At 44.6% G+C, this 18,589-nt stretch overlaps 1 protein-coding gene across 1 annotated transcript in view; it reads right to left on the bottom strand.

Moving 5' to 3' along the window:
• Window positions 1-12,856: 12,856 nt before the first annotated feature.
• The window catches only part of TLE5 (TLE family member 5, transcriptional modulator), a 32,268-nt gene continuing 26,535 nt past the window's right edge, over window positions 12,857-18,589 (bottom strand). Inside the window, exon 7 of the mRNA XM_040321811.1 lies at window positions 12,857-16,738. Coding sequence (XP_040177745.1) covers window positions 16,520-16,738 — 219 coding nt within the window. The 3' untranslated portion in view covers window positions 12,857-16,519. The remainder of the gene's footprint in view (window positions 16,739-18,589) is intronic.

Raw genomic sequence — 18,589 nt, 5'->3', positions numbered from 1 at the left:
TGGACCCACACACTTGTCACATGTTCCCTTCCACCCCTACACATGCTACACACCGTATAGGAGATAAAATACACTTACCTGTCCTCAAGGCCTGTGTCCGGAGTCGTACCCCCTCCATGCCCTCCACCTGCTCACGCTGCAGGCACTGTGCGATTAACTCGTCCTCCGGGGTCAACCTCACAGTACAGGGTGGTCCTCCTCCTCCTGTGCCCCTGGCATGACGTGCAATAGCACCCAGCTTTTCCCGGATCTTCCTTTTAAGATCATTGATCTTTTTTTGAATGTCCAGGGTGCTCCTGGTGGCATTGCTCGCGGCACTGACCTGCAGGCTCAGCTCCGTCACGATCTCCTTTTTACGGGCCTTACTTGTCTGGTGACTGAGGGCACCATGGAGATACTTGTCATTTTCCACAATCCAAGCAACAATAATTGCCCTCTCCTCCTGGCAAAAGTTCCTCTTCCTCCGATCTCTCCTCTGGGTATTTGCACCGGCCGACATTGCCTCGCAAAAGTACTTTCCCTATAGGGGGGGGGGGGGGGGGAATCAGGATGTACTTTTGCGCCGGACGGGCGCATGTCTGGGCGTATTTATAGGCTCAGCGTATCCCAGGAAGTTGGGCCGGCGTAGTTGTGAGCATGCGCACAGGGGAGCGATCATACGTCCACTTCACTGCGCATGCTCCGTTCAGGATACGCCGGGCGTATATCACTACTCCACGTTCCAACGATCATTTGCATAAAGTCACACCCACTTACACTTACGCCGACGAAATTAAGTTACGCCAGGGCAACTTTAGGAGCAAGTGCATTGTGAATACTGTACTTGCCTCTCTGATATACGTCGGCGTATCGCAAATAAGATGCGCTACGCCGGTATGAAGATGCGCCAATCTACCTGAATCTACCCCAGAGTCTGTATACACTGAATTTGGGGAGACCTTTTTCCACATTCCTACGATACTCTTCAAATGTTGCTCGAATTAGTCCGACAGTCCTACCCACGTACTGCATACCACAATAGCAGTGGATACAGTACACTACAAAAGAGATGGAGCAGGTATAAAAACCTTCAATTGGGTGGCCCTGTGAATCATCACTTGGTGACATGGCGAGTCCCACAAGTGCAGTCCAAGTTGGTGCAGTGGCTAGCACAAGTAGTGTCCTGCAGCCACCAAAAATTAGAATACAGGCCCATAGAACAAATAGAGTCCTTCCTGATGTGCTTGCAAGTGCAGATTGGCAGCCCACAGATTCTGCAGCATCTGTACTCCCCTCTATTCATTGCCCAACATTGAAATTCAGGTGTAAGCAGCAAATTTAACTACTCCCCTTGATTTTTTTTTTTTTTTTGGAGCTGTTTTTCACAGAAGATCTGTGTATCAATTGATTGTGGACAAAAGCAATTTATATGCCAAGCTATTTATCCTTGCAAACCCAAATATGTTCCTTGCCAGATAATTTGAATGGAAACCTATCACGGTTTCCTAATTTGGAAACTTTTTAGGGCCTAACCCTCAACATGGTCATTACTAAAGAATGTGTAGCAGTCAAATTGATCCACAATAATTATACCAGCATGCCACTTTTTAGAATCCTTTTGGATCTTGGAATTGGCTCAATTGGCACTGTGTGACCTAATTGTTGAGGCTTCCCCCAATGGCTTGTAATACCGGACTTAGAAAGGGGGAGAAAACCCTCTTGAGAAATAATGCATTGTTTGCAGTGAAGTGGAATGACAAACTGCATTTTTTTTGTCCTGTCTACCATTCACACAAACACAACAGTCCAAATTACAAATGCATCTGGTGTTGTTGAGAAGCCCCTCGGAGTCTAAGACTACAACCTTAACATAGGAGCGGTGGACTTCAACAACCAGATGATGAAGCCATACTTGGTTTCCTGTACAGCCAGAAGCTGATACAAGAAAGTGGCTGCATATTTATTTAAATCAGCTTTGTTAAATGCTTTTGTACTTTATAAAGCATCAGGAAGAAGTGGATTCTTCCTAAAATTTCAGGAAGAGATCACTGCGCTTTTGTATCTAGAAGGTGCTGTGGTCCGACCCAGATGCAGTGAGGCAGCTGCATGAGAGACATTTTCAGGATGCCTTTCCTGGTACCATGACCCAAGTGTGGGATAGCATGCTCTCAAACTTTCCGACAACAAATTGGTCATGTCAGATTATCCGATCGTGTGTACACAAGTCAGTCGGACTAAAATCCAAAGTACAAACACACATGCGCTGAACCAATGCTATCTATATCTATAAGACAACAATAGCAGAAGTTGCCCAAAGGGTGGCGCTAAAGAGCAGAAAAACCATGCAGTTTCGTATATGTTGGCTGAAAAAGTTCTGTCGTCTGTATGCAGAACAGGTGCACGGCCAACACCCTTGGCATAAAAATTTCACGGATTTGTCTGATGGAAATCGGATTTTGTGTATGAGGCTTAAGGGATATCTGTGACCAACCGCACCACGCCGACATACCAGGGGCCAATCCAGAGCCACCAGAATGACTGGAAGGCCTTTGGCTTCCATTCTTCGAAGCAGGCGGGACAGAAGCCCGAGGGGAGGGAACGCATATGATGATACTGACTCCACAATACCTCCAGGGTGTCTTTGTTCACAAGAGGAGCCCTCATCCTCACCATAAATTTTAGCAATTCCCTGTTGAATAGAGATGCTAGTATATCCACAATTGTCTCCACTTGCATCATGGTGGCCCATTCAGCCTGGAAATAAGAGTGTCCACGACCAGCAGCGCAGACCACTTCTTCAGAAGCGCACCTTCAAAATGGGCAAAACGCATGGCAAGCCATTTTTAGGACCACAAAGGGTCTTAAGACACCCATCTTTGTAGGCAATAAAAAAAAATAAAAAAAAAAAAGAAGGCAGATAAGGGAAACTGTCGCCTCGCGACATGGCTCATGCGTGCCAAAGGGTACAAACATAACCCCAGAGGCATCCTCCATTGATAAGATTTTGCACACAGAGGTAATAAGTGTGTCCAACAGCACCGTTTCAGCAGAACAGCAGATCCTCACTGTTGTAAGAGTCAGGTCACAGGCAGGGCGAGCTACGTCTTAGGAAGATCACATCTGCCCCACTCTTATCACCTGCCGGACCCCAAAAAACATGGCCACCAGCTGGGACCACACCAAAATGAAAAACAGTGCGGCCTCTTGTGGAGAGCTCCAGCTATATCCTGGCACTAGATGGCAGAGGATGAGCGGCAGTAGCAACAGGCCTGCTGTCCCACCACCTAGCTTTGTTCCACCAGGGGCAAAGCAGAGGTTCTGTGAAGTGAGGCAGAGAAGGGCAGATGCTCGAAGGCAAAATGGCTCACAGCCATGCCTGCCAAGTAAGCCACAAAACAGTGGCCTAAGGTATCAGAAAGCACGACCGCAGGGCATACCGGCAGCGCCAAAGACCTCAAAACAGGTAGCCTGACACAGGTTGGTACCCACTGTATATGCACAAGATTGCATCCTTCACACCCCACCACCATGCCTTTACCCACCAAGCCAGTACATAAGTGGGGTTTGTGCCATCTTGGCATTTCAGGACCTCCAAAACCGATAAGTAGTAAGGAAGTGAAATGAGCAATTTGTGCCTTTTGAAAGCCTCTGAAGGCGGAGATGGGTTTTCGGCACCTATACGCAACAAGGCTTTTAAAAAGTCTCACATGTGAGATCCCCATACTCAGGTGAAGCAGCTAAATGTATTTACTGGTGCAATTCCACATATACCCATGACGTGTGAGCAATATATGATTTAAGTGAAAATAGGATTTTTTTGTACTCACCGTAAAATCCTTTTCTCTGACGTCCATGGACGGACACAGCTCCTTAAGTCTTGACAAGTGGGTTATGTTCCCCGTTTACAGGAGAGGACTAGGCAGAAACATGTTAAATGGTTAAATACATGTTAAATTAACAGAGTTGAGCAGCCCCGCGGAGGCGGTCCCTCCAGACATAACCCTCCTCACTGCAGCATGCAGCCTCAGTTCGTAACAAGCAGTACAAACCTAAAAAGGAGGGGTGGGAGCTGTGTCCGTCCATGGACGTCAGAGAAAAGGATTTTACGGTGAGTACAAAAAATCCTATTTTCTTTTATCGTCCATGGACAGACACAGCTCCTTAAGTCTTGACAAGTGGGACGTCCCCAAGCAGTGTCAAAATGAGGGGTGGGAAATATATCAGTAAAACCAATTTTAACTTCACCCCAAAACAAGCAGAGCTCCTCAAACGGAGGAGATGCAACTTCAAACGGCCGCCTGCAAACGCTAGCGGGCGAAAGCATCATGCACTCACGTGAACGGACGACCAAGTCGCCGCCCTGCACACCTGTGACACCGACGTATGAAGTCGTAAAAAAAAAAACAGGAAGCACCAGGTGCCCTGGTCGAAAGTGCCGCGACCGGAAAAAAGGGGGGCCCGCCCCCTAAGAGCATAGGCCTGTATGACGGTCTGTCATACAGGCTGAACTCTGCCCCCAAACGGTGCTTAAAAGTAATTTGAGATCCACACCAAGCTGTAAAAAACAGCAGGACCCTGGCCATCGAATACGTCCGTGGACGTCACTTTATCTCTTCGCACCAAGAGATGTAGCTCTGCCAGGTGTGAATGTAGATTCTCCTGGAAGAAGACTACCATGCCCTCAACATGGATGAGATGACCGAGTCAGACTCAAGTCTGGCTACCAATAGCCATATTGACTAAGTTAGTGACTGTACAACAGAAGGAAGTATGGAACCTCGAGACAGAAGGACCTCGAGACATAAGGACCTCTCGCCCTGGCGACGGCCAGGGTACCTCCGTTATGAAGCGCCCAAAAACGGCGTACCAAGGACGCCAATGTCAATCTGGAGTGATTAGGAACATCGGGATCCCCTCAGCCTCCACTCTATGGAGCACCTGAGGAAGCAACACAAATGGAGGAACGGTATAAGGCCGCTGATACAGACCCCCATAGGGTCACCAGCGCAACTTACGCGTCAGTACCAGAGCACTAGACCTGGTCACTACTTCGACACCCTTGCGGTGGAGACGAGCGGCCTGGAGATCCACGAGTGGAAAAAAACCAAGGTGAGCCCGGGCCACGTAACGACACAGATCTTCCTGGTCTTGAACCCAGAGGCAACTGCCTGCAGGACAGGCAGTCTACCGCTGAGCCATAATCTCGCCTTCCCTGTGAGACTCACTTCCTGCAAGGGAGCCGAAACACCCCCGGGCACAGACAACCAGTCACCCTGGTCCAGCATCAGGTGACTCCAGTAGTCGGCCTGCTGGCATATCCATGGTAGACCAGCTAGTACCTTGCAACCACCTCGAACACGAGGAGAATCAAAGCCTGATCAACCAAATAGTGGGACAAAGAACGGTAGACAGGGTCCACAGCACCCAGGTACTAACCAGGCCCGACCCTGGGTAGCCACCAAGATCAGAAGAGAGCAGGCACACTCAGGAAGTTGTGGCTGTAGGTCCATGCAAAACCAGCGACTGTGGGCCGACTGGACCCCCCCCCCAGGGGTCCCCACGATCCTTGAGGCCTGCGTCCATCGTAAACAACGACCACTGGGTTGAAGATCCGGGGATCTCTGTCCCAACTCAGAAGACTCCGACTAGGTGGCGCACCTGAATCTGCCGATTACAGAGACAAGAAATTTCTTACCACCTGGACAGTATTTCCTGGAAGGCCCAAGTGTGGAACTAGGCATACAGTACCGCCTCGAAGAAGGCTACCCACAGGTCCCGGACCAGCATGCACCCGGAGAGAAGACCGAGCGTGATGCCAATACCCTCACTGCAGACTGAAGAGTCTGCAATTTCTCCAGGGGAAGGAGGACCTTCGCTCCCTTTGAGTCGGACTCAGGACCGGCTCCAAATGTTTAGCACCCACCCGAGACTTCGGGGGGGTCTGAATGGCTATAAACAGCTCCATTAGGTCTGAGACAGAAGCTGCCCTCAGAAAAAGGTCGTTCAAGAAGCCTACGAGGCAAAACCTCACTGTCCCAACAAAGTTAGGATAATTGCGAGCTCCTCCTCAGTGCTAACGCCAGATCAAGAGGGAGGGCCACAAGGTAGCAGCCCCATGGTGGGTCTAATGGATTCGATCCTATGACCTTGTGCACCGAAGTGCAGGTGGCTTACCACTGCACCATGCAGGACTGTCCCCCATGACGGAGCACATAAAATTCTGTGACATATGCAAAACGGGACATGCATGTATGCGTCCCTGCGGGACTTACAAGTCCCACGCTGTTCTCAGGCAGACCGACAAGCCGTACGAGGAATAAACGAGAAAATAACTCTGTTCTATGGATAGGCGTAAACCCTATCTAGGACTCTGAAGAGCCCACCTCGTAGACCCATCAGTCAGAGAGCAGGGAGATTCACTGAATTGTGAACCTGTAAGCCGCCCCCCCACCTAGAGCAGGGAGGGAAGACGACTGCATAGGGCATTTACGCACCCAGGGACAATTTTGTCCCCCAGCTGAGCCCTTGTCAGCCCCCGTAATAATACATACACAAAGTTTGTATGTATATTATGGAAGTGTATGCACACGTCTTTGGAGGGTGGGAGGAAACCAGAGTACCCGGAGGAAACCCACGCAGACACAGAGAGCGACAAATTACGCTCCAGCTAGATTGGTGTCAGTGTCCGGAATTCGGACCAATGACTGTTGCTGACAAGTAATGGAATTAACCACGACACCACCGCGTACCATCTCTGAAACAGAAGCCCTGGATAACAAGGGCGCAGTATTCAAAAGAAGCATCACAGACCTATATGAGGCCCTGGACCAACGGGTCCGCTAGCCTAATATTTTTGGTACAGAGACGGTGCTCCTCCACTGTCTGGTGTAAAATGCTCCCTCAGAAATTGACTGAGACTCCAGAGTAGTAGCCACAATAGGCCGCAAGACGGACCCCAGCATGGTAAACATGACAAGGGCCAGTACCTCGGATCTTCTAACAGCCAGATCCATATAAGCGGGGACTCCCGTAATAGGGAGAGTGGACAGCTATACATGACACCCGGAGGATTCCCTGAAAGGGCTCTCCTCAAAAGGGCACTGAACCGCCAAGCGGTGAGGGACTACCTTAGTGGCTTTTCTCATTACGCATCTTAGAAATTATCAAAGAAGGGCAAGAAGTAGAGAACCTACACAGAGCGGTCTGATTTGTGAGATCCAAAAAAAAAAAAAAAAAAAAAAAAAAGGGACCGAGCCCTCGGCGGAAACACAGCTGCACTATACAGCTTAAGAGAGTCCCTTACAGCAGTGAGAAGCGCACCCATAAATGCCTTATCCTGCTATTTTTTTTTTTTTACTACCCAGGTACCTGGTCCATGGCTCCATAGCAGAAAAAACAAAAGTACCCCCCTGAGGGTGGGACTTTAAAAGGTGACACACAAAAGTCATATAGACCATAGAAAAAAAAAAAAAAAAAAAAAGATAAAGAACACATATTGGTCACAAATTAAATAATACGGAGCATTCCCCAGGGGATAACGGAGGGAGGGGGCACTCTTTTAACCCCCGCCCGTCCGCATTCCGCCCCCAGCCTGGCCCAAAAGTGGCCAGGGCTAACAAAGAAGTCTCTGTGGAGATCCCAGGTGCTAACACCTGCCGCTGAGCATGTTGAGGAAGGACCAGATACTGACTCCAAATATAAAAGACATTTACATGTGTATGTAATACCTGTCTTAACATAAAAACTGACGCTCCCAGGGCCCTATACAGGGCATCTTACCCACTTGCTGCGCTGACCCGGGGAGTTAAAAAATTATCCCAAAATAAGTCTGTTAGCATAGCCAGGGTACTCACCTCAGGAGGAGACTGCCCAGCGCTGCCGACCGCTCTCATCACACAGCGTGTGGAGAGGAAAGAAACCATGAAGGAACTGCGGCGTCTGCAGGGACCTGTGTGCGCCGTAGATACAGCACTAGGGGTCAGAACTGCACAAAGATGGCCGCCCGCTGCACATGGCGCGGCTACGACAAAATGGCCACCAATGGGAGTTTTCTATGTAATTGAAAACCTCCCAAAAAATGGCGCCAGCGTCGGCCAAACGCCACATTTTAAACAGGGAAAGCCTCCTAGAGCCTTTACAGTAAAAACCCCCACAGGAAAAACCCAGTATCAGACAGTAAAAAGGTGCCAGATAACACAGCCCTCTCAGAAAAAGCCCCCCCCCCCCCCCCCGGACAGCGTGCCTTAGCAATGCAGCAAGGGAAAGGAGCAGGGAAGGGAGAAGTGCTCCTCCACTGTCAGAGCACCTCCGAACCCCAGGAATGCCCAGCCGTACCAACCCACCGAAGTAGGAGGGACTGTACTTACCCGTCCGAGCGAGGACTCGCTGACGCATTCCTGACAGATCTACAACCGCAATGGAGGTAGCTGTCGGCCCGGTCCACTGTGAGTGAGGCAACACCACAGCCCAGTCATATGTGGACCTCGGAGCAAAGCTCACGGCCACCTCAGGAGTCATGAGGTATGGCGTGGCAGACCAAGCCTCTTTGCATAGGTGTGTCCACGCTTGCCGGTCGGACTGAGTAGACTACAAGGATCTAGAATATCCAGCCGGTCACTCAGCCGACAGTTGAAAGAAGATTCTTTAAGAAAAAGTGAAAATAAAATAAGATAGAATAAAATAAAATTTCTCCTCAGGGCGCTGGGCCCAAAGGGAGCCATACATCCTTCTCCTTTGCTAGGCAGAACGAAACTGAGGCTGCATGCTGCAGTGAGGAGGGTTATGTCTGGAGGGACCGCCCCCTGGGCGGGGCTGCTCAACTCTATGTATTTAACCATTTAACATGTTTCTGCCTAGTCCTCTCCTGTAAACAGGGAACATAACCCACTTGTCAAGACTTAAGGAGCTGTGTCCGTCCATGGACGATAAGAGAAATAAAGAATTTACAATAAATTCACCTTGAAAATTCTGAGGCCACATGGAAAAAGGTGTTATGATCAGATGAGCCTAAAATTGTATTATTTGGCCTCAGCGACAAGCCCTATTTCTGGCAGAAATCCAATACAGCTCATCATCAAAATATGGAGGTGGCAATATCAGGATATAAGGGTGTTTCTCTGCAGAAGGGACCGGAGCGCTTGTCAGGCTAGAAGAAAAATGGATGGGTCAAAACTCCATTAAATCCTTGAGGAAAATCTGCTGCCTTCTGTCAGAAAGTTATCCTTCCAACAAGACAATGACAGAAAAAAAGTGACCATAGAGTTAAGGAGAAAAAGGTAAATGTCCTTACATGGCTTAATCAGATCCCAGACTTGAACACCATTGAAAATCTGAGGAAAGACTGCAGTCCACAATTCATCAAATTTAACTGAACTTGAGCAGTTCTGCAAAGAAGAGTGGGCAAATATTGCAAAGTCTAGATCTGCAAAGGTAGTAGAGACATATGCCAACAGACTAAAGGCTGTAATCAAAGCAAAGGGTGGTTCAACAAAATACTGACACATGGTGGGGATCCTTTTTCCAACTCAATTATTCTGTTTGTTTGTTTGTTTTTTGCTGACATGTTGGTGTTATAGCTTTCACTTGGATGTTAGAAGTTGCTTTAGTAAATACAGCTGGATAAAAAGACAAAAACAGTGTCTTCAGTTCAGGCTGCAAAGAAACAAAATTTGATTTTAAAAAAGGGGGGCAATTCTTTTCTATATCCACTGTATATACCATAGTTTGTAGACGCTAGAACTTTCACGCAAACCAATTGGTATACACTTATTAGGATTTTTTTTTACCAGACATGTAGCAGAATAAATTTTGGCCTAAATTTGAGTTTATAGAATAATTTTTATAACAAAAAAAGGTAGAATTTTTTTCCCCCCCAAAATGTTTTTTTTTTTTTTTATTTATAAATCACAAAAAAATAAAACCCAGTGGTGATCAAACACCAGCAAATGAAAGCTCTATTTGTATGGGGAAAAACAAGGATTTACATTTAGTTTGGGTACAACATTGCATGACCATGCAATTACCAGTTAAAGCGGAGTTCCACCCAAAAATGGAACTTGCGCTTTAAAGAACCGCCCCCCCCGTCCGGTGTCACATTTGGCACCTTTCAGGGGGGGTGCAGATACCTGTAATACAGGTATTTGCACCCACTTCCGGAAATGACTACATTGCCCCCCCTGCCTTCTGAGAAACACACTGGTCCCAGGAGACAGCGGGGACCACTGGGAAAGCTCTGCGCTAATCATGCGCAGTAGGGAACCGGGCATTGAAGCCGCAAGGCTTCACTTCCAGATTCCCTCAAGTTAAAGCGGAACTTTAGTCAGAAAATGAAGTCCTGCTAGGTCACTTCAGGTTGGCCCCTTTTGCAAGTATAGCTATGTAAAACATTAAAAAAAAGAGCCTATACTGTTTAACCACTTGCTTACTGGGTACTTAAACCCCCCTCCTGCCCAGACCAATTTTCAGCGCTGATGCATTTTGAATGACAATTGTGCGGTCATACAACACTGTACCCAAATGACATTTTTTATCATTTTTTCCCCCCACAAATAGAACTCTTTTGGTGGTATTTGATCACCTCTGCAGTTTTTATTTTTTTGCTATAAAAAAAAAAAAAAAAATATTAAAAATACCAAATTGATTTTTTTTTTATCTAAAATATATTATATACAGTCAAGACCACTGGTACAAATGCAAACCTTTTACTGTTATGTTACTCCCTGCACTTCTGCCCCCAGTTGTCCTCTTTATTGTTTCTCCTGCTTCCCTGGTTCCTGGCCGCAGCAGGCTCCCAATGGGGCGCCCAGGCCAGGGATAGCCCCTGTCAGACGTAGGCTTGCAGTGCATATCTTTGTCTGTACCACCGAAGCGCCTATGGATTATTCACTTGTACACACATTTATCTGGTATGGCTATGTGCATGTGTTATACTTTACTGGTCGGGTTCCTGATCGGATGTCTTCTGTTATATCTGTCAAAAATTTTAATAAATACTTATTGAACATAAAATATATTATATATAATTGAATTTTTACATTTGTTTGGGCCAATTTGTTGTTGGGCAGATTACAAAACACAAAATTGCGCAAAACACATTACATGCTTTTCTGCAGCTTCTCCATTGAAGTATATTGAACCAAAAAAAAAATAGCAGTTTTGCGTTAAAAAGTCCTTGCCCTTTCCAAATACCCAGCAGCTGAAAGAAAATCATGGATGTGAACGTGTCCCATAGGAAAACATGTAAATTAACTCGAGTGTGTTTCTGCAACATAATGGGGTTAAAAAAAACAAAAATAAGTACAAAAAGAGCAAATAATCGCTACTGTAAGGGATTCATTTTTTTACTGTGGGACAGTGAAAGTAATATTTACAGTAGCGATTTGCTTTTTTGTAATATAAAGGGCTAATTTTAGTTTTTTTTTAACCCCATTATGTTACTGGCCGATTAATCGATTATGAAAATTGTAATCGATTAGTTGTTTCGGCCCTTTGCGTATATATACGGGTAGTTTTTCTCCTTCATTAATGTACGCTGATGAGGCTGCACTGATAGGCACCGATGGGCTGCATTGATGGGCACTGATAAGTGACACTAATAGCCACTGATACGTTACTCTGCTAGGTGGCACTGATTGGCACCACTGGTGGTGCATTCATAGGTGGCAATTGTGGGCATTGAAAGATGCCACTCATGCGCACTTGCAGGTGGCGCTGGCAGCAGGAGGCGAAAAAAAAAAAAAAAAAACAATTATCAGCTTTTGTTTAAATCACGTGATCAGCTGTCATTGGCTGACAGCTGATCACGTGGTAAGGGGCCGGGATCGGCCCATTACTCGAATCTGTGATCACCCAAGTTTTAGTGACTCAGGTGATCACAGCGCGCGGGGAGCGTGCGCAGGAGAGGATATCTATTGACGTCCTCCCAGCATTTGGGGTCTGCGCTGTGGCCGTCATTCGGCTATAGCGCGGGCGTCAAGTGGTTAAAAGCCAGTAATACACCGTCTCACCATGCTCTGCATATGCTCAGTTGCTCTACATTTTTAGGCACTGCCGAGTTTGTAGAGGCCGATCTGCTGAGAGCCTTAAAAGCAGAATTAAACCCTCTTATGCTTTACAGCCAAGAAAGCTTCTTCTGTTTGATCTGCAACTGCCATAGTGCTGCACATGTGATCAGTTATAACACCAGCCACCATTTGATGGTTTAACAGTTTGGTTGAGGGACAAGCAAATGTCACAACTTGCAAGCTTGGCATTCCAGGAATGTAACTTTATGAAACTGTTAAATTGTTGGGTTTAGTTCTGCTTTAGGATTTACTGCTGTTCAGAGGCTTTGGGCTTCAGCAAAATGGCAGCATCTTGCAAGAAGAAACAGAAGCAATGCAGGAGGTAATTTATAGATAGTTTTGGTAGCATTCTTAATATGGAAACATGATTTATTTTTTTTAATCAAGTTCCACTTTAAGGAATACATAAGGAAACCACTACCAAACTACTGGTAGGAAACGTATCACATGGTAGAACATTTCTCATGGCAAAAAATACACATCACTTTTAAAAGACAAAGCCAATGTTGTGAGAGCTAGCTAAAATGTGTATGCCCTCATTGCTCCATATCCATCATCTCAGCCAAAAGGTCTCCAAACAGCGGCTTGCAGGCCTGATGGGCCCTTTGTGTTTCTACCATTGATGAGGCACCATTCATTCCACTTAAAACAATAGTGGGGTACAAATTCATCCCACCAACACTGATGGGGGATTATTCCTTCCACTAACAACATTTTCAACTCCCACTGGCCAGTCCAAACCCTCCCAAAGTCTGAAGGACTTTGTTTAGAAAGTTTGAAGACCCTTGATCTAAGCAGACAATAAGAGGCATATGTTCAGAGCAGGCATTGAAAACGATTTATTGAAAAAGGCACAGTCACGCCCTCCACACAGAATACCAACACAGTCAGTGATCAGACAAAAAAAAAAAACATAAGAGAAAAAAACAAAAAACAAAAAGGAGGAAGTAGTATAGAAGTATATAAGGGAGGTGCTTTAGCATTTCTATAGGACTATATACAGAGCACACACCTGGTCTGGGTACAAGCTACTTTACAAATAGATGGAGGGGTGTCATTTTTGCTTTTATCCTTCTACAATGCCATGCAAATTATTGGCAAATAGGGGTTAAAATTTGTATTTATTTTGTTTATTACATAATCTTCAAAACACCAGGATTAAAGATGCAGCGCTGTTATGCAGAGACTGAATAATGCAAACCTTTCCAGAACACAGAGGTTAAAGATTTTACTGAACTATCAATGCCGCTTACCAAATTGGGAAAACTGGAACTCTTAAACAAGTACATACAACTAAGGGCAATCAGATTTTGGGGAGGGAGGACATTTTTTTTTTTGGACTGCTCTCCTTGCTTTTGAGAAAAAAAAAAAAAAAAGGGGGGGGGTGTAGTTTTTATTAGTTCTGGTGTTGAGCTGATGCTACTCAGCAAGGGGTAAACCTAATGTGTGTTTCTATTAAGAAATGCACAACATGTCAGATTGCCCATCTGAGAATTCCCTTATATAACACTATATTTTTAACCACAAGGGCCATAAAACTAGAAATAGCAAAATGCCAATTCAATAAGCAATTGCCCCCACAAGTTAACTTAATCATTTGATGTTAACCATTTCAGTATGAAAATTGCTAAGAACATTAACACATAGCAATCACTTACCCTGTATCAGCCTTCCTGTGATCAATATTTTTTTTTTTAACAGTCCAAGGAGAACTGATGCACAGTAACTAGCAGCAACCAGGCTTTAAAAAAAAAAAAAAAAAAAAAAAAGTGTCTCTTGTAAACTAATTATTTATGATTTCTGTTATGAATTACTGTTTTGGTCCCCCACCCCCCCCCCTTTTTTTTCTACACCCTTGAACCCAGTTAAATGTTTAATAAAATTCATTTTTAAAATATGGCTAGTATAAATACCCAAACCTGTCTATTGGTTTGCACTAATCCCCATATGAAGCAGCTCTCACACTGGAGCCACAATTAAGCCAGTCTGTGCTCTTTTTCTTTGCAAAATGTTATCAGTCTAACAAAAAAAAAAAACAAAAAAAAAAAAAGATGGCTACAGATGGGGAGCACAAGGAGGACCGAAAAGCTGCTGCACCTTCCTTGTCGAATCCGCTTTGCTAGGGGAGAAGTTGTGACCAAGGAAGCAAAACGTCAGCAGCCATTTTTCCCCTATATTCACTCATTAGATAGGAGTCAGAATTACAGGGGGAGAGGGGGGTACACAGAGGATTCTTGCATCTTTGAGAATAAGGAGGGACATATTTAGGATCCCAAGATTATTATTCTCTTCTGGGGCTTTAAATTATATTGAGTACATAATCTGTATTGCTTTCCAAACCATCAAGTGGTTAACCTAGGCATCAGTAGAAAGGTGATCAAAATGGCACTTTAAAATTAGGTACAGGGTTATACAAGAAACATGCCAGAATAGAATTATGAGAACTGCCATTCCTAAAAAAAAGTGCAACATCCAGAGCTGTAATCCTTGTCCCTCTCTCACTACTTAAGAGTCTCTGATCAGGTGCAAGTATGTATGGACACTTGACCTGCATATGCTTGTTCCATACAAATAACTCACCAAGTAGTAAAGTATAGGTCAGGAGAGTGCTCAACCAAAACCAAGTCAGTGAAAGCAGCTCCCATATTTGTATCCTGACAGATTCCCATTATGCCAAATTATACTTGACAGAGAGAGAGAGAAAAGAAAAAAAAAAAAAAGTACAAAAAGCAAAAACATAAGCAACATTTAGGCCATTTTTAAAGGGAATCTTTCAGTAACTTCACTACTCTGCAAAAATAAATTGCTTGTATGCTATAACACACAGTACTAGTATAATTTCAAAAACAATGTACCTCAATTCAATAAAACACAGGCCTTGAGCGCCTTCCAATAAACTGCTTAGGCAGGGTCTCTTAAGATTTGCTTTAGAAAATTTACACTGGGAGAACATCAGAGTCTGCTTCTTCAGTCTACTCCTCCTCCTCCTCCCCCCAGTCATGACAAGCTGTATTTTTTTATAGCAAGTCCCAGAGTGAGATGCTGCAGTAGGAACTAATCTGTATAAGGAACTAGATACAGACTGCATCATCCCTGGGCCGGCATCTTAGTCAAGGAAGTAAATGCTGACCTTGAATGTTAACTGGCACCAGCCTTCTGCTAAAACAGAAAGATTAGATGTATTTCCGGGAGTATTGAGATTTTCTTCAGAGGTAATGAATACCCTTTAGTGCTACAAAAGTATGTATACACTTAAAATATATATAATCTGCTTTAAAAATTTCTCAAATACAAAATAGCAGACATTTTAAAATCTCTCAGAACAGAATTGGAAAAAGTAAAAAACATTTTTAAAACCTTGTTTTGATCTGGGCATTACACAAATCAAATGGATAAAAACCACAGGAAAGACCGCAGAGAAGCCGACTAAAACCAATAATTCAGACGTGATCCTCCTACTGGAATTTAGAAGAAAGTAGAGTCTCCTATAACAGACACAACTTTTTCTCCTCCCAATAGTGTCTACCACAGCATAAGGGCCATGTCAGACAAGGAATTGTAAGGGTCAGAATCAGAGCTGGCCATACACCCTACAATCTGAATATGACATTTCCTTTAAGATTTATCAAAGCAATGCACCCAGTTTACCAATTATGTAGAGTCCTGTACTATGCAAAGTTCTAAAGAGGATTGGTTAGATCACATTGCAAGGTATAAGGTCAGTTTAAGAGATGATTTACAATTTTCTATAGAATAGCCGCTCAATGTTTAAAGCAGTGACATCACAAGGGAGAAAGACTATCTAGGGTTTTGGGGCAGTGAGGGAGCAACTACATAGGGTTAATGGCAGCCTCACCACAATATTTCAATGTATGAACAGCAGTAGCATTGCCCACCTGAAGCCAGTAAAGCTGGTTTTGCCATTGGTTTCTAATAAACTGTTAGCTGCATACTGGTTCAACCTACCTCTACTTTGTGCCACATGTGGTCAGAATAGTTTCCAAATATAATAATATGGGGAAACTACTACTGCCATTTGCCAGGAATGATCTGTATAAGTAGACAGGCAATTACAGAGTTGCACATTTTGGGCCAACCAGGTTATATTTAGTATATGGTCTGCAAAAAAAAAAAAAAAAAAAGCCACACAAAATACCTTAAACAGTTCAAAATGGTCCTTAAACCAAAGCAATATGATGACATGAGTTTTGTATAAAAATTGTGAGTTTGTGCTTTTGGTAAAATTATTAGCCAATTTACAATACAATTTGCATTACATTCCAAATATATATATAGGTTTTCATAGTCCAATAACATATACAGCGGATCTCTTGGCTGACAGTCTTGCTTTGTTAACTGTTTTGACAAAAGAGACTTTCCAGTGCACGTTGGCATAACACTCTACAATGCAACTCCACTAAACAGTGCTAGAGTTACCACTGCGCTGCACCTTTATCCATCTAAATTTCCTCCATATCTTAATCTGACTTGTCTCCGTCGTCATCAGGCCGAGCATCCCCATCATGACCATTCTTGTCTTCTTTGGGAAGATGTCCTTGGGAACCTAGTGCAGACAGAGAGAGAAGGCCACTGCTTGCACTGACAGGCAGAGAGGGTGCCTGCAGACCCACAGGTAGAGGGGTGAGAGGGAGGGCAAGAGCCTGTAGCTGAGACAGCTGGTGAACTTGAAGTTGCTGCTGTAAAGCAAGTAAGTAAAAACACATCATAAAAGGGAGTTAAACCAGGCCACAAAAGGATTACGCAAAAACAGAAAATTAGAAAGAAAAACACCAGCCCTTAAAGCGATTGTAAAGGCATGTTTTTTTTTTCAATCTTTATGCATTAAGATAACAACCCCTCTGTGTGCAGCAGCCCCCCTAATACTTACCCCGAGGTCCATCCAGAGATGTTGCAGAAGTGTCTCAGCTGCCCAGAACTTTCCTCACTGGCCAAGACAGCAGTGCCATTGGCTCCCGCTGCTGTCAAAGTCAGCCAACCGAGGAGACAAAAGGGGACAGGGCTCCATGTCTGAATGGACATATGGGGCCGAGCCACAGCTCCCTAGCAAGCTGCTTGCTGTGGGGGCAAGCAACAAGAGGGAGGGGTCAGAAACAAAAATCCAATTTAATCATATATTAAGAGATACTGAAATGTAACTTGGGCACATCCTGGTGTTTTTAAAAGCAATCCACATGAGTGAAGGGCAAGGACATTCTCCTGGCAAGACCTAAAATGGTTGTAAACCTCTGCAATACGAACAAAGCATATCTCTCTATAGTGTGTACACTAGAGCACCAAGGCCTAGTTTAGACTTGTGGTTTGGGGGGGACAGCAGCAAAAATACATGGTTGAACAATGTTTTTGCCACCCGCCTAATGCCCCTCTTATGCTGCAATAGGCAGCAGACAGGCGTTAAATGCTGCAATTGTGATTGTTTGCACTTGTGGCACAGTTGGCCCGACTTGGAGAAATCGGCGGGTGCAAGGCAAGGGCTATTTAGACGCATGTTTCAATCTACCCCAAGCGTCACTTCAGTCTGCTGTCTCATTCCTCTATCTGCATAAGTTGCGTGACAGGGGAGGGAGCTTCAGCAGAAAGCCTATTAACAGCCTCAGCTCTGTTCCTGTGTGAAAGGGGGGGCACCCTCTTCCCTCCTGAGATCTGCAGCATATAAAAAACTTTAGCTCTCCGCCCCCTGGGGACTCGGAAAAAGACCAGATACATTCCACAAAATTTCTGGAATGGAATTTTGATACAAAAAAGAAAAAAGGGTTTTGCTTCTCTCAGGAGATACAACAGGAGTGAGATGGGTTACACTAAACTGTACTCAAAGCTTTGTTTGCCAAAGGCCAAATTCCCAAAGGCAGCAGCATAACCCAAATGTACACAATTACTTTATCATCTGTTCTTTAAAAGTTAGGATTAAGAAACAAGAATTTTGTGCAGACTAAAATCTTCTTCCTTGGAGTTCATAGACAGGATTCAGAGACATCTGGGTTATACCACCACCTATCGGAACATTTGGACACAAAAATAAATAGCTCAGCCTGGAAGAACCCCTCAGCCTCTTAGCAGGGCAAGACCATAAAAGTGATAGTGTGAACCTCCTGCACTACCGTGTGATAAAAACCAACTCAATCCTAAATTACTGTGCTTAAAAGACCAATCTATGTTCCCACAAATAATCATAAGAGTGTAGCGCTGCTGAGTGCGACTACTATATACTTCTATTGTACAAGTATTTAAAACATGCAATTGAACAAGACCAATAATATTCAAATACCATATGTGAATTGTAGTGCTTTAGGATATTGAATATATATATAAAAAATAAATAAATAAATAATAAAAAAAAAAAAACTTGACCCTTTCCTTCCCCACCCATTGTCATAGGTCCCATCCATCCCAGATTCACGTCGTCAGGGGAGAGGAGACCGCTTGTGTGTTTCTACCATATAGGAACACAGATCGGTCTCCCCTCTAGTCAGTCCCATCCCCCTGTTAGAATCACACCCTAGGTAACATTTAACCCCTTGATCACTCCCTAG

The sequence above is a fragment of the Rana temporaria genome, chromosome 1 (genome assembly GCF_905171775.1).
Source record: "Rana temporaria chromosome 1, aRanTem1.1, whole genome shotgun sequence".
Taxonomy (NCBI): domain Eukaryota; kingdom Metazoa; phylum Chordata; class Amphibia; order Anura; family Ranidae; genus Rana; species Rana temporaria.
This window is presented reverse-complemented; position numbering and strand designations above follow the sequence as displayed.